The sequence below is a fragment of the Anoplolepis gracilipes genome, chromosome 12 (genome assembly GCF_047496725.1).
Source record: "Anoplolepis gracilipes chromosome 12, ASM4749672v1, whole genome shotgun sequence".
In the NCBI taxonomy this organism is placed as follows: domain Eukaryota; kingdom Metazoa; phylum Arthropoda; class Insecta; order Hymenoptera; family Formicidae; genus Anoplolepis; species Anoplolepis gracilipes.
Window position 1 is genome coordinate 11852501 of NC_132981.1, and position 17500 is coordinate 11870000.

General features: G+C 28.5%; 1 protein-coding gene across 2 annotated transcripts in view; it reads left to right on the forward strand.

Moving 5' to 3' along the window:
- The window catches only part of LOC140671567 (uncharacterized), a 65101-nt gene extending 51594 nt beyond the window's left edge, over nucleotides 1–13507 (forward strand). For both annotated transcript variants that reach the window (XM_072902949.1, XM_072902951.1), the window contains 4 exons: nucleotides 4757–4849; nucleotides 5639–5943; nucleotides 7223–7496; nucleotides 13060–13507. In XM_072902949.1, the coding sequence (XP_072759050.1) occupies nucleotides 4757–4849; nucleotides 5639–5943; nucleotides 7223–7496; nucleotides 13060–13264 (877 nt within the window). In that variant the 3' untranslated portion in view covers nucleotides 13265–13507. The remainder of the gene's footprint in view (nucleotides 1–4756; nucleotides 4850–5638; nucleotides 5944–7222; nucleotides 7497–13059) is intronic.
- The last annotated feature ends 3993 nt before the right edge of the window (nucleotides 13508–17500 follow it).

A 17500-nucleotide genomic window follows, 5' to 3' on the forward strand; every position in this document is an offset into this window, starting at 1 on the left:
ATGTATGTTGTACCATCCATAATTATTATTATTATCCCCAGATTAATTAGTTTATTAATTATAATTATCTTTTTATTTATTACATATATTATATGTAACATTTATATTACATATATATATATATATATATATATAATATAAGTATATATATTTAAATTAAATATATACTAAAATATAAAACAATCGTGCGCGTGTATTATATTAGCAAATGGCGCTAATTAGTGGCAATCGTGTGGAAATTACGAGGAAGAGGTCAACTTGCACAACTTTCGCGAATAAAGACGACGGACTACTGTTAGTGTCACAAAGTTCTTAGTATATCTTAGAGTCGCAGGCAGGCACAAGGTGCGAAATTACTTCAGCAGTTTGTCGGCGCTCAATGGGTGTCGCGACACTACCGTGGACCATCGTTCCGATAACGTCCATATTAATGCCAAGATGTATATATAAAATCTCTCTCTCTCTCTCTCTCTCTCGGAAAAATTTTTATAATCCGAACTTGAATAAAAATTCTAATGTATCTGTGACAGTATTGTATTCAATTCTAATTGAAATTCAATTCTAAAAGCAAAGATTGATAAATTTTAATTCGAGAGAAACGGATAACATATACATTATATCATTTCTCTTGTCTCAGGTTTTTCTCATGAACAAAATTACGCAGATTCAATTACGAGCGCAATTATACAAATGGTATCTCAAGCGCACCCCTCATGCTGTGAGAGAAACACTCTCAAGCAACTCCACAGTTCTTTCTTTTTCACCACTTTACTCTTCTTTTCTTTTCATACCGCTTCTCTCGTAAATGATACGTCACACACTTCATTGTTTTCGAGCATACGTGTCTTTTTGGCTGATGTCTTGTCAAATGCGAAGAATTCAATTGAAGTTTAATTAATATTTCATTCTGACCATTTTTATTTTAAATGATATCTAAAGCCTCGGTAAATATTACTTTTAATATCTTTAAATCAAGTGAGTTTGTCGCACTTTTTATTTTTAAATTGATATTTATATTTTATTGTATAATAAAAAATAATATTTCCATAAAATAAAGAAATACATACCATAGTATGTATATATTTATATAATGATATGTAGAATTATTAGATAACAATCATATCTTTAAGCAACTTAAATATTAAAAATATTTAATACAATAGTGTGTATGTGTGTGTGTTGCGTCTCGTAATAGAATTTTCTTTAGATCATTAGTAAAGAAGTAACGATAATGCAATATCTAGGAAAACTAGGAAAAATTTTCGGACAAGCCTGATATTACGACTTTATCTCTGTCCCTCTTTCTTCTTTCCATCATCTCTTTCTTTCCTTCTCTCAATGATCCACACGAGTCCAGAACCCTTTAAACTTCCAGTGGGCCGAAGATTCCACGATAAGTGGCCGCCGCTCGCGCGGCTTAAACTCCGGTAATAAGTTCGCCAATAAGTTCCTCCGAAAGTTTGCGACCTCGCGAGAGAGCAGTAGCGAGAATTTTGGGGCCAGCTCGGCCGCAATAAGCTCTCGTTACTCGCTCGGACAAAATTTACTCTATCTATAATAAAGAAAGGATAAAAACACATTTTCTTTTTACGGTATACATAATATTATTGAGTCGTATATTATTGTGTTATTATTGAGCTGACAGATATTGTATTATTACTGGGATGACAGATATTTTCCAAAAGTGACAGCTATATGAAACACTTATAAAGCAATGACCCATATTTTATAGAACAATACAGACCAGATTTTACGCGTTCTTGTGTAACATTTATAATTTAATCTTTAGACTTTAGGAAGTTAAAGGTGGAGTTCTTTAACAGAAATGAATATTAGATTAACTGTTGGAATGACTCGATTTGTGTGTGTGTGTGTGTGTGTGTGCGATTAGATTTTTTCTTTATTTTCTAAAATCGATCAGATTTTACTTGTGTATGTGTTTTGTGTATGTTTTTATTGTCCTATCTCATGTGTATACATATATGTATACACATATAACGCGCGGCTCGTAAGCCCGCACTAAGATCATCGAGTAAATATTTGATCGTGCTCGAGTTTGCGGAACTCCTGAAGTTCTCTCTCTCTCTCTCTCTCTCTCTCTCCCTTTCTTCTTTTTCTTCTTCTTTTTCTTTCCTTGCTTCCTTCTTTCATCCTTCTTTTTCCTCCCTACTCGTCTCAAAAGAAATCCTCAAGAGAAACTCAGGGACCAATAAAAGCCCGAGCTTTCGCATTGTCCCTTCGCTGCACTTCCCCGGCGAATAATTTTGATTTTTCCTTATCATACGATATGTTCCGCATGACTGCACGTTGCACAATTTGAAATTTATGATTCTAAGATGATATAATAAAATATTTTACTAAGTACATATGTGCACACACACACACGCGCACACACACACACACACACACACACACACACACACACACACACACACACACACACACACACACACACACACACACACACACACACACACACACGCGCGCACGCACGCACGCACGCACGCACGCACGCACACACACACACACACACACACACACACACACACACACACACACACACACACACACACACACACACACACACACACACACAAACACACACACACACACACACACATACACACATACACACACGCACGCACGCACGCACAGAGTGTTTATAGGTGTCTGAACAAATATCTCGCAACTGCTTACAAGTTACAAAAAAGTTTATTAACAAATATTTGCATAGGTTCCCATACAGCACGAATCTTTCAGTTATATTGCAGCAATGTTGCAAAAATATTGTATGTTGCTACAATATTTTTGCAACATTGCTGCAATATAACTGAAAGATTCGTGCTGTATGGGTTTTTGAGTTTACTACAAAGTGCTTGTAAAATGATATCTTTTATTTGTAACCTTTTTGGTTATAAATCTTCATTTTTCTGAATGGCATCTTTCTAATTCTTTTATATTAATCGATTCTTCGCAATATTCTACGTAAATAGTTATATGGCTGTAATGGTAAAAAATTGAATACTTTACGAGATATTTCATATATTAATTTGACATAATTTTATGTAAACTATGAAATATCTCATAAAATATTCATTTTTTTGGTCTTAATGTTATCTTGTCTCAATACTTTTATGCATAGAATAGAGGAATCAATTGGTGGAAAAAATATGTAACTCGTTACAAATTTATATCTTCTCTTTAAGATAGTTATGTGTTTTCATTACACTAATTGATTCCTTTCATTATTCTGTGCATAAAAATATTCAGACAAGATAATAAAAAACAATATTTTATGAGAGATGTCATAGTTTACGTAAAATTATGTAAAATTAAAATATGAAATATCTCGTAATATCTAATCAATTTTTAGCCATTATACTCCTATAATTTCAATTTATATAAAATCGATTTATATTAAAAAATTAAAGTAAATTCCACTTAAAAAAATAAAGATGACTCTTCATCTAAAAAACTGAAGATAAATAAAAAAAACCCGAGTAAAAAAAAAATTATTTTACATGCACTTTGTAACAGACACAAAAAGCCGTGCAAATTTTTCTTATTAAACTTCTTATTATTTGGAACTTTAACTAATTATGAGATATTTGCTCGGACACTTATGCACAATTATTCTATATATATTTATGTGTGTACGGCGTGCGTGCGTGCGTGCGTGCGTGCGTGCGTGCGTGCGTGCGTGCGTGCGTGCGTGCGTGTGTGTGCATCAGTATCCTAATATTCAATTGTTATAAATCCATGCTCGTTATTAATCGCAATATTAGGATACTGATGTACACACACGCACGCACGCACGCACGCACGCACGCACGCACGCACGCACGCACGCACGCACGCACGCACGCACGCACGCACGCACGCACACACAAACACACACACACAGACGTGTGTGTGTATGTGTTGTTCCATTATATTAATTTATCTACTAAATATGAATAATCACGATATGCAGAATGTAAATTATATATTAATATAGAAATGATATATAATTTTATGAAATAAATAGCTAAATAAATTCTTTTTTACAATATTTAAAGAAAGATTGAGAAAAAAAGAGATTTTGTTACTTTTAATATAAATTTTTACAAAAGCTTTTATCAAAAAAAAGGTTATTTTGTTTATATAAAATTAAATAATTTTGCAATAGTTTTATATAAAATTTAAGAGATGACAATCTAGTAAATAGAATAATATACATACATATAATTGACATGATTATTGAATTATGCAATATACAGGGCGATCAGAAAGTCACGCGACAGATATCGATCGATTGATGCCGCAATTCTCTGTAATCTTTAGCAATATAGCAATTTCAGATAACCCCTGCAATATTATGCACGCGAATCTCTGTCGAACATGTCCAGATTTCTCTATCGGTTGCATAAAATATTCCAAAAACATATTTTGCATGCTTTTTTAACTTTGTCAAAACTATAATTAACATAGTAATACAAATTTTAATAAAAAATTATATTATATATTATTGTAATATATATTATAAGAGAATAGTAATAAGAATTTTAATAAAATACTTACTTTGTATGTTTCATATTTTTTTTAATTATTTCTTTTTTCTTTCTTGTCAAATCAAGAAAAGATTGTAGATTCTAAACTTTTATTCCAAACTCTTTTTATATGTATATATATATATATATATATATATATATATATATATATATATAAAGAAAGTCTATCTTTAATATAACGATAACTAAGTCATTATCGTGCACAGATTTCCGCGAGAGCAACAGACTTTGCCGAATCATTTCTACTTCACAGACTTCGAGAGACATACCGCTGAAATTGCTTCCTTCCATCTAGACAGGTAAACTTATACGTTTACTTATTTTTTTGCACAAATATATATGTTAAAGTTAAAATTTTATCTAATTTTATATGAGAAAGAGAATAAGAATGTAAAATCAATTATTTGAAAAAAAAATTAGGAAATTAATTACTTACAAAATATAAATATATAAATAAAGAAATGTATATACATATATATATATATATACATATATATATATATATATATATACATATATATATATATATATATATATATATATATTTATTTATTTATATACGTGTGTGTGTATTTAAAAAATTCAAAAGACATATAATTTACAAGATATAATAATTATAAATCAGTTATATTAAATTGAATCCAATAAATATTATAAAAATTTATTTTTTTAACATTTTAAAAGAATGACTTATCGTAAAAACTAATAGTTAGCTAATGGTTTATCGATATAATTAAGTGTGTGAAATAAAACGTTCAATGCCCACATTTAGTGTACTATCTCTAAAACCAGACTATACATTTAAATTATGTAAATATTTCCAAAGAACTTTAGCAAAAGTATTTTTAGATAAATGTGTCAAAACACAGATTATATATTTTTCTTTCCTATCTAGAAGATAATATTTAGAAAAATATATCTTGTTCACAAGATAAAAGATTGAAGACGTATATGTATAGAATTTCGCATTTTGAAATGAAGTTTTTGATTTTAAAAATTTGGCGATTATAATATTAATTTTTTTTTAAACGCAGAAAAATAAAGGTTTAACGGTTTTTTTTTTTTTTTTTTTTTTTTTTTATGTACAGGCTTTTGGGATTTCACAGAGCGATGCCAGTAAGCGGCCGAACTCTGAATGTCACGACAGAAATTTATCAGATTGCCGACGGTGAGCTGCTCAAGACGTTCTTTGTAAGTCCAGCTGGCAACCTGTGCTTCCATGGCAAATGCAGTTACTATTGTGATACCGCACACGCTGTTTGCGGTAGTCCCGACACCCTGGAGGGTAGCTTTGCCGCTTTTCTGCCTGACAAAGCCTTCGCCGCCAGGAAGGCCTGGCGACACCCTTGGCGCAGGAGTTATCACAAGCGGAAGAAGGCCCAATGGGAAGACGGTAATGCACCGAGCATTTTTATTTCTTGAAGAATTTTGTTTGAATTTCTGAGAAATTCCAAGTATTATAAAAAAGAAGATAAGGTCTTTTTTTAGCTGCGTATTATCTTACATTCAAATTGCAAAGTAAATGTTTCACTTTTTCACATTGCATCTTATTTAACTATTTATTATTATTTATTTGCTTTAACATCCTTTTTCTATTTTGTGTTATTATCATGCTCTTGATTTAATTTTTTGAATGCGGAGCGCTTCAGAGCTAAACGTTCAATAGATATGATGCGCCGATAATAGGAAATATAACGGAATATTTTTTCACTTATTGCATTAGACCCTACCACTGTCTCTTATTACGTCTTTGTATTTAAATAAATCATAAAAAATTAAAGAAAAATATTTCCTTTTGTATCATACACGTTAATAGTATAATTTAAAAACATTTTTTCTATTTATTTTTGTTAGCTTTTTGTGGTTTATTTAAAGACATCCAAAGGCACACTAATAGATACAAACACAGAAATACGGACATAATTAATTATTACCTTGATATAGAATATATCAAAGTATTATTAAAAAAAAAAAAAAAAATAGATCCATCTTAATGAATTAATCGTGCATCGAACAGTCGAATTCACGATCAGCATACGATTGAGAAGATGTTATTAAAATCGAGATAGACCGTATGCGACCGTAACTCATAACTTAATTAATATATCACGTGAGTGTTAAGAAATCACTGATGATGATTCAATTTTGAGACCGAAACATACAAAGGTATCGAAAAAAAAAGAAAACATCAAAAAGAGAAAATTATAGTGCTTTATTTGTTGCATCTGACTCTCAACTTGTTTAATTCCTTAATAATTTTTGAGTTATAAACGATTGAAAAAGAAAGATTTTTTGCAAACTAAACTTTGTGGAGTTAAAAGATTAACATAATTACATTATTTAGTTAATTTTTCAGGTGGAGTTTACTTTAATAAAATTTTCATGTAAGGCTTAGTTACAAAGATATATATAATGGCAAAAATTAAAAATTTGCAAAAAAATGATGAGCTCTCTCAACATTTTTTCGTTGAGGAAAATTGGCCAAGTCAATCCGCCTTTAAAAGGTTGTACAGTGATTTCAAGACACCTTCTATACACTATAGGGTGTTTCGTAAAATAAACTAGCTATATAATCATATTTTTCTCATCAACGCTCTATATATACAGATATATTATAAATCTTCGTCACATTCAGTTTATTAATAATTGAACTTCCTTTGACAAACTTGTAGATTCCGACTATTGCTCTCTAGTAAAAGAAATCTCACCATATGACGAAGGTCGAAGATTGCTCGATCTAATGGACATGGCCGTTTTCGACTTTTTAACGGGCAATATGGATCGTCATCATTATGAGACATTTAGGATTTTTGGAAACGATAGTTTCACGTTACATCTGGACCATGGAAGAGGTTTTGGAAAACCTTTTCACGATGAAACGTCTATTTTGGCACCTCTCTTACAATGCTGCATGATTAGACAGACAACTTTAAGTACTTTACTTCGGTGAGTTAGATTTTTATTATTTTTACAATAATATTGCAATATTTGGTGCTGTAATATAATTTGTGTGACAATTCTAATTTTTTAAATGTTTAATCTCTCTTTTCTATACATTGTTAAAAACTACTATTTTAATTATAATATATAACTACATATAAATGTGAAATACATGTGTGAGCGTGTGTGCATTTCATATTTATAACATGCTTAAGAGAAATATATATATATATATATATATATATATATATATGTATGTATATATTAAGTATAAAATATTAAACATAAAAATTGTACAGTTATCATTATAAAATAATATCTATTTTGATCATTCTTGAAACTCTTCAATCCTTTCACAAAAGTATCAAATGTTTCATTAATAATAATTAAAAAGCGATTATTGAATTTATCATTACAAAATGTAGCGATGCGACAATCATTTCGATAACACAATTTAATATTCGAAGTGGCACATGAGTGTGTGTGTGTGTGTGTGTGTTTGTGTGTTTGTGTGTTTGTGTTTGTGTGTGTGTGTGTGTGTGTGTGTGTGTGTGTGTGTGTGTGTGTGTGTGTGTGTGTGTGTGTGTGTGTGTGTGTGTGTGTGTGTGTGTGTGTGTGTGTGTGTGTGTGTGTGTGTGTGTGTGTGTGTGTGTGTGTGTGTGTGTGTGTGTGTGTGTGAAGAGGAAGATGTGTATTTCATGATTAGAGTAACTAAATAGTATCGATAAGACAGAAGCAAACGATTTGATTAGAACCATTTTGGTCTCTATCCTGGTGTTAATCTCGCGCTTGACATTATTTATCGGTTTTCCATTTTCGATACTTTGTGCGTCCGCGAAATTCAGCTGGCTGAACAACGAATTTATCGCGCGGCCCGTAAAAACGCGAATCTGTATCAAAGCAAAGATTCACGACCGTGCCCTGGCAATTGTGATAAAACGCAGTCCTAGATTGCCCTTATCGTCAAGTTTTTACCGGTTCCTTTTTTCGATAGGATCAAATTCATGGCACCGACTCTACTGTCGACTATTCTGAATTGGAAATTTTGCCAATCAACAGACACCGTCTATCACGTGCGATTCGTTGAAGAATCGACGACTCAAAATAATTGCTCCTATATTCTATATATGTCAAATTTTTCTTTTTTTTTTTAAGGGAGAGAGAGAGAGAGAGAGAGAGAGAAAGAGCGTGTAGAGAATATAAGATTTCTTTAAAAGTATATTATTGGACGATATATATGTAAGTCTTCTAATTCTCATACACGCACACACACACACAAACATACACATATATATAGGTAAATCATATATGTGTGTAACATCAAATAAATCATAGAGAACAATCGATAACTCATTTTTCTGAAAATGCTTATTAATGCATTAATGTAATTGTGCCTACATTTTTAGTTTTATATGTATAAATAAAATTATATTTTATCTCTATTGTTTTTTATTCACATATATTAAAAGTTACTGTTATTTTTTCTGTTAACAAAAATAATAATGATTAACATAATAAAGAGAGAAAGAGAGGGAGGGAGAGAGGGAGGGAGGGACAGAGAGAGAGAGAGAGAAGAGAGAGAGAGAGAGAGAGAGAGAGAGAGAGAGAGAGAGAGAGAGAGAAATTATATATAAAGATTTTACAAATCATAAAAATGATGACTTGTGTAATTAATAAAAAATAAAAATAAAAATATTTTACAAATAGGATTTTAAACAGTCTGCTAATAATAAGAACAAAAATATACAAATACTCATTTTAATATCTTAAATGTTCATGTTGCAGACAACGAATAGAAGCACGCGCATACAAATACATAATAGAATTAAAGAAACCTATATGTCTATTAAGCGCGTTATTACAGAATAATTGCTTCCTGCTGTACTGTTTCGTCGCATGAACCGCTGATTGTGTGATGACTTCTTCTGTTAGTTCATTTTCTATATTTTGCACGACAACCGGTCGCCCGATCGACCAATATAATTACGATAACAAAAAAGCATAATTACTTACTTTGCCATCAATTAAACAATTGTCAATTTTCAAAACAATGAAAATAATAAAAAACAATTTTTGGATCAACAATACGCTATTTCTAAATTAGCAGATCACGCTAATATAACTGAGAAATAATTTTCCAATACGTATTAATTAAACATTTTTCAAGAAAACAATATTGAAGGTTTTCCGCATTGATAACAGCCTCGAGACGCGCTTTTCAGAGCGAAGCGTAGGTTTTTAGATCAACAACCAGGCGGTCGGAAGCTTTCAGAACGATAATGGAAGCCTCCTGGAAGGGTTGGTGGGACTGCCAATGAATAAAGTATCGGCTTGAGCAGACACTTGACTTGGGCTCTATTTATACGAGGTGACACACACACACACACACACACGCGCGCGCGCGCGCGCGCATACATACGCACACAACGTGACGCGACACGTTGGATAAAAGTAGACTCTCTCAAAGTACTTTGCTTTGCCACCGACTGGCTACTCACCGGGGAGTCCTCGGAGGACTTTCTTTCAGGATTAAGAAGGAAGGATGAGTCTCGAGATCGAATAGCCTTTTCATCCCGGAGACTTTTGTTTACCTGGTTGCTCCCACTGTCGATGCGAGTTTACGCGTATACAAAAACAAATTAAGTTTATAAAATTATTCTACAACATTAAAAAAGGTGTTATACTTTTATTGTATTATCTTTTAACAGTAATAGGCATTTCTCTTATCAATTTAAATATTATAGCTTTACCTTTAGCAAAAATGTCGACTAATTACAACTATATACAGAATATCCTTTTATATGATCTTTCTCTACAAAATTATCTCCCGAATATTTCCTATTCGTTGTTCGAAAAAAATGTTTCAAGTAGAACTTACTCTGTTTCAAAGGAGACATCTTATTAGGGCCACAAGTCTTGTTCGGGTACAAGTACTTTAAATTTAAAGAGATAGTTTTTTATTTTTTCTTTTAATGGAATCATTCTAAATTCTTTTTTTTATATAAATTAACGTATCTCGTAAATTTTGTAAAAGTTAAGGGTATAGTAACCAAAACTGGAATAGAGCAGTTTACGAGATATTTTATATTTTAATTTGACATAATTTTGCATAAACTATGAAATATCTAGTAAATTATTCATTTTTTTATTATCTTACCTCAATACTTTTATGCAAAAATAAATAATGAAAGTAATCAATTGGTGTAAAGAAAACACATAGTTGTTTTTAAGAAAAAATATAAAAAAATCACTTTTTCTTAAAAACAACTATGTGTTTTTTTACACCAATTTTACCAGGACACCCTGTATATATATATATATAGATGTCCTGGTAAAGGTGGACAATCTCTCGTGGGCATGTAGAGGAGATAAAAATAACCCTATAAATTCCTATAAAATTTTTTTCTAAAATACATTTCTACCGAGATATTTGTCTCTAAAGTTTAAATTTGAAAATCATTCTTTTTAAAATAACTTTTATATTACTTTGTAGATCTTATTCATGTATAAGAACTTTTTTTTTATTATTAAGTGAAGATCTTTAAAATAGTGTGATAGATAATTTGATATCATCTCGGAGAACCAGAATTGGATCACTTGTAAATCTTTTAACTTACAAAACTTTAAAGCCGGTGGGTTTTTTTATTTTTAAATTATATTTTTAGATTCTTCACATCTTTCTTTAAGAAAAAGTTCTCTCTATTCTTTCATTTCGTTAAAACTAACTGTTTTCAAGAAAAACGCATTTAATCGATACAAAGTAAACCTTTAGTCGTAATAATTGAATAATGATTTTCAAAATGATACAAAATTACACTGTATATTAAAATTATTGCATGTAAAATTATTTAAAAAAAAATAAATTTAGCCGATTTTACAAAAAATGTTCGAAATGACTTCCACCAACTCTAACGCATTCCCATGCACAACGAATTAATGACTGCTGCATCCGGCATAATATCCCAGAATCATTTCTAATTTCATTTCATTTCACTTGTAATTTCATTTCATTTGTAATTTAGTTGTAATATGTAATTTTGTGTTTAATATGTAACCTAACTTATTGTGTTTTTATTATTTGTTAATTAGATGCATTATGTGAAATACATAAAATAAATTTGCATTCATGAAAAGGTAATTATCTTATATAATTAATATAAAAATATAAATATTATATCTTTAACCAATTATTAAAGATTGTTCGATTTAAACAAAATGTTCTTCTAAAAATATGAAGAATATGTAAAAAAGGTGTGCATGTTTCTGTACAATAAAATAAAATACATATTTTTGTACATATTTTTAAATAGGGTGCAATTTCCATCTATTTAAACCCATTTAATATAATAATAATAATTCAAAATAATAATGTTATATATATATATATATATATATATATATATATATATATATACATATATAAGATTTGTGAACTTACTATTATCCAAATATCTCGCTCGATTCAATAACAATCATTGATTAATCTATTGCAACAATCTCTCGATGATCCTCGATGATCTCATGACATATACTGGCAATGTTTGATTATAATCACAATTGATGCAAAACACACATAATATATTATGTATAGTGCGGAAATGTGTACAAATATATTTCCTTAAAGAAACGTTATTAGACAGGGTATTGATTGCCAATTGTAATTAAATTGAAAATTTAAAAATACAAAATACCTAATTATAGGATTGCATAAATTAATTAGTATATACATTAATGTGATTTATTCCACATTCCGATACGTTACTTCCAACGCGCTCTTATCCGAAACGAAAATTCAAAATACCAAATGGCAAATGCTATAATGGCAAATTTAGTGAGTGATGACTTTAAACGTAATGAATACAGTCAGTAAACAAACATGTGTGAATCAACCTATAGCTCTCATCGCCTATTGATCTCGCTCAGTGCTTTGCAGCAGAATATTACTGAACAGAATATTACAGAATACTGTTGAAACTCAATCACAATGCTCATTGGAAGTTAAATGATTCGAATCAGTTCATCACGCAGCAAAATTATTAACTATTAAAGTCAAAAATTATTAAGATCCTTACATAAGATATTTATACATATATATTTAAGACAACCATGTTATTATTTTCTTTACACAAATTGTTTCCTCTCATTATTCTAAAAAATAAAAATATTTAGGCAAAACAATCAGGCGAAAAATTAATATTATATATGAAATATTTTCTAAATTTTATAAAATTATCTCGAAATTAAAATACAAAATATCTCGTATATTATTCAATTTTTGATCATCATATTCTTCGAATATATGTATAATACATATATATATATATATATATATATATGTGTGTACAACTTTATGTGATACAATATTATTAATATTATTTACAAATTTTGTATTTTTTATTATTGTTTAATATAATCATTAAAAGTTGTGTATGTATGCAAGCAAATTTATATTAATATTGCATGTAGGCGTGTGCACACGCGCACACACACACATACGCGCGCGCACATAAATATATATGTATGTACATACATGTAACTTTATCGGTATAATTTTTAATTTTAATTGCAGTTTTCACAACGGGCCTACACGGCTTAGCGTCGCTATACGGCAAAGTATGGCGAGAGATCCCGTGGCTCCTGTTTTATGGGAACCTCATCTAAACGCCTTGGACCGACGAATAGGCATCATCCTGCAAGCTGTCCGCGACTGTATTGCTCGTGAAAACTCTTCGCAGCAGGTTATCCGCGGTGATAAAATTGACTTGAAATTATAGTCTTTGATCGCGATTGAGAACAATTAATTGCAATGTAAAAATATGTAAAGAAATCTTTCTATAAAAGCATTGACAGAGTTTCGAGAAGATTTGATTCCATTTTTCTTCTTTTCTTCGTTTATTAATATTTTCAATATTTGTTCTATCAATTCATAAATAGAAATTAAATCTCTCAAACTATTTATTTAAATAAATTAATTTTATACGCGTGTTAAATTGATCAGACAAATGAATTATACAAATAGAATTTCAAGTTTATTTTTAATTTATTACTATTTTATTAACATAATTTTATTATATAATTAATATAATTAATTTTATTAAATATAAAATTTACATATTTTTTATCGTTTATTTATCTTTTCTTTTTGTCGATTGAATAGATGGAAATTATACCAAAATTACATTTTAATTCATGCAATTCATCATCAAAAATTTTTCTATATTTTTTCTAGAATTCAATTTAATTTTAATTTTTTTCACAAGTTATTATATTTGTTATTATTGCTTATCAATTTTTCGAAAATTTTAACGTTTTATTCATATTGTATATTATAATTATTATAGAATAAAAATTATAATTAATTAACGTTGATTGTGCACATATAAAATATGTTTTTTGCCTCAGTCAGATAAAATTATGCACAAAAAATTAACATATTCATTTATAATAAATTTTAATTTTATTAGAAATAGCGTTAATTTCTGTTAATTTTCGCGCTCGTTAGCCGTTAATTTTTCACAAAATGTTGCTCAACAATGTACCAAAAATAATAAAAATATAAACATAGTGTCTATAACCAATTAAATCAATATTAAACGAATATTCTTTATATTTTATATATTCTTTATAAAGAGAATTATAGATAATTGTTTTATTGCAGCTGAATTATAAAATATTTTTAAATTACAATCTTGTAGCTTTTAATATATGTATATATATATATATATATATATATATATATATATATGTATATATATATATATGTATATAATTAGAAATAAAAAATACATAATTTTACATAACAGAAAAGGAATTAATTGTTTAAGAAATAATTTAGAAGAAGATAGGATTTTAAGAAGAAACTAGTATATATTAAAGAAGGATATATATACAAATTAAAATTGTTGACATTTATCTTAAATTTTATGTTGTGAATAATTGAATATATATTCTTATAGAATTATTTATTCTTTTAATTAATTTTAAAACAAGAAAATAATAATTTGATGTATTTTAAAATAACTTTAGTCATTGCTAATTGTCTTTCTCAAAGAAAAGAGAATATCTAAACATATCATATTACTAAATATAACATTTAAAAATTTTGCTTATTGTTAAATCGTTAGGTTCATTTTGATAAGGAAATTTTTAATGTACAAAGAGGCTATTATGCATACTGTGTGTTGTGTATATGTGTGTATGCATGCATACTTGTAATTATAATTATACAATTTTTACTCCTAAATGATATATACATACATATATATATATATATATATATATACACATATAAATAGGTATATACAGAGTGTTGAAAAATTATACCGACAAACTTTAGAAGGGAAATAGATGATGTTAAAACAAACACTTTTTATTTTGCTCTATAACGTTTTAATATTACATAATAAAATAGAAGATTTGTGACTTTAACAAATTTACAAAAAAACAAACAATATATATATATATATATATATATATATATATATATATATATATATATATTTACTTATACATATTTTAATTGCGATTTATTGTTAGCGATAATCAAAAAAAGTTTTGTCAACGCAATGAATGTTAATGTAAATAACTTTAAATAACAATGTTAGAAAATTAATCTGTTATCAGCCAAAATTACACTTTTAAAACAAAGATTTTATTACTTATATATTTTTTATATATCGTAGAAAAATAATATATAAAATAAAAAATTATTAATTGTTAGATATTAGTAATTTATAGATAAATAATACTTTAATGGTTTAATTATTTTAGTATTAATTCAAGACTTTTGAGAAGCAAAAATAATTGTGACGTGTGTGTGCATGTGTGCGTGCGTGCGCGCGCTCTCTCTCTCTCTCTCTCTCTCTCTCTCTCTCTCTCTCTCTCTCTCTCTTCCTCTATAATAATATTCTCTTCCTGCAAAAGATAGAGGAGAGAAAGAGAGAGAGAAAGAGAGACAGAAAGAGAGAGAGAAAGAATCAAATTATTTGTAAAAATTATTAACAACTATTAGTTACTAATTATTACTAACAATTACTCGCAATTATCAACACTTGATAATTAATAATTATAAGATTGTTATTAATTATAAAATTGTTTATACATATTAATCTGTGTGGCCTGCGTAATGAATTAAAAATAAATATAACATTTGTAAATAAAACAATTTAATTTTAAGAGCGCGAAAGAAGAGTAAGTGTTTATATCGTGTGCATGAGTGAAATTTGCGTGTACATAAATGCACATAAGAGAGCTTTTATAAATTACTTTTCATGTTTTCTTTGCATACACTTGTACGTGAAAAAAATGCATTAAAATGAAAAATAACAAGGATTGCACCCTACGCATTATTTTGAATTAATTATTTAATTAACATTCCCTTTTCTATTCATCGAACGAAGTAAATATAAGTATGTATATATACATGTGCGCTCGCACACGTGTACGTACAAACTCACACACATTTATGTATATGAGTAAATAAAATATTAATTAAAGGCTCAAATAGAAAATCTCTTCTAATATAAAATAACATAACCGATTTAATTAGACATTTCGAAACTTCTTCAATCCATTTTCAGTAACAGTATAGTAATAGTATAGTATAAATTGGTTTTTTATATTAATATTGGAATTTTTTTATTCGTGCTTCGTTACGAGCGCTAGGCTCTGCTCGTCGTTTCATTTTATATTACACATTTATATGATCACCATATTGATCAATCGCGTTATTAAAAGGCAAAAAAGAAAACGCTGTTTATTGATCCTCTCGGAAAATCCATCGTTAACGTTTCCTCGAAGGAAGTTTTCCTGCGAAGAGAAGAGAAGAGAAGAGAAGAGAAGAGAAGAGAAGAGAAGAGAAGAGAAGAGAAGCAAAGTTTAAGCCTTCGCTAAAGGCGAATAAAGTTACGCGGAACCACAAATTCCCAAGTACAACAAACGTAGAGATCCGGTGGATACATCAAGGCGCGAAAAGTCGCGCAAATATTTGATGAAGCGAGAGAAAACGCGAATAAATCTTAAAATTAATTCTTCAAAATAAATAGATCGCTTTACTTATTCTAATGTATCAAAAATAAATCAATTTTTAACAATTAAATTAGCACAATTAATATTAAAAAAAAAATAATTTTTGTCACATATATATATATATATATATATATATATATATATATATATATAATATTGATTAATAATTATTAAATAATTATTAAAATTTAGAGATTTTATTTTCTTTTTAATTTACAATAAAGTTGGAGAAATCTATTGTAGAGATTTAAATAAATTATATATTTTTGGTTATTAGTTTGGATTTTTCTGATTTCAAAAAATATTATAGAATTAATAAACTAATTGCTAGTGTGCTATAATACATTCATTTGCAGGATAAATACTTCAAGACTGAATTCTTTAACAATTTGGAATAAATTTTCAATAATGATATTTTATTATTTATTATATAATTGAATTATATATTGATAATCTTATTATTGATTTATTTTATTGCCAAAAATTTTTTAAATTATTAGTATAATTATTAGCATAATTATGAATATAAATTTATTTTTATATACATTATATTTTACTTTATTCATAATAAATTTTGATCTTGATGAAAAATCGAGACATGAATCTCAACTATCATAATAATTGATAATTTTCGAGTTAAAACTAATTGATTTATATACTTTTGTAAATTAAACTTTGAGAAGACAAATATAGTACAAAAGTTTATTCTTTATTATAAATTTTAAATAGATTGCTGTCATTGAATTTTATTAATTCGCATTAACGTCAGAATAATCAAGATAATATGCCCGTCACATTCATTTTTGATGCCACTTCAACATCGCGAATCTCGCGAATTCGCGCTTTTTTCCGTGCTGGTAGATTTTTCTGATTTTCGTAGTTGTAGCTGACAGACGAGGTGGAGATTTCCAGATCGCGAATAAATTTCGCAGACCTGTCTATCTCGCAAACAAATGTCCGCAAATCGCTAGAATCGAGCTTCA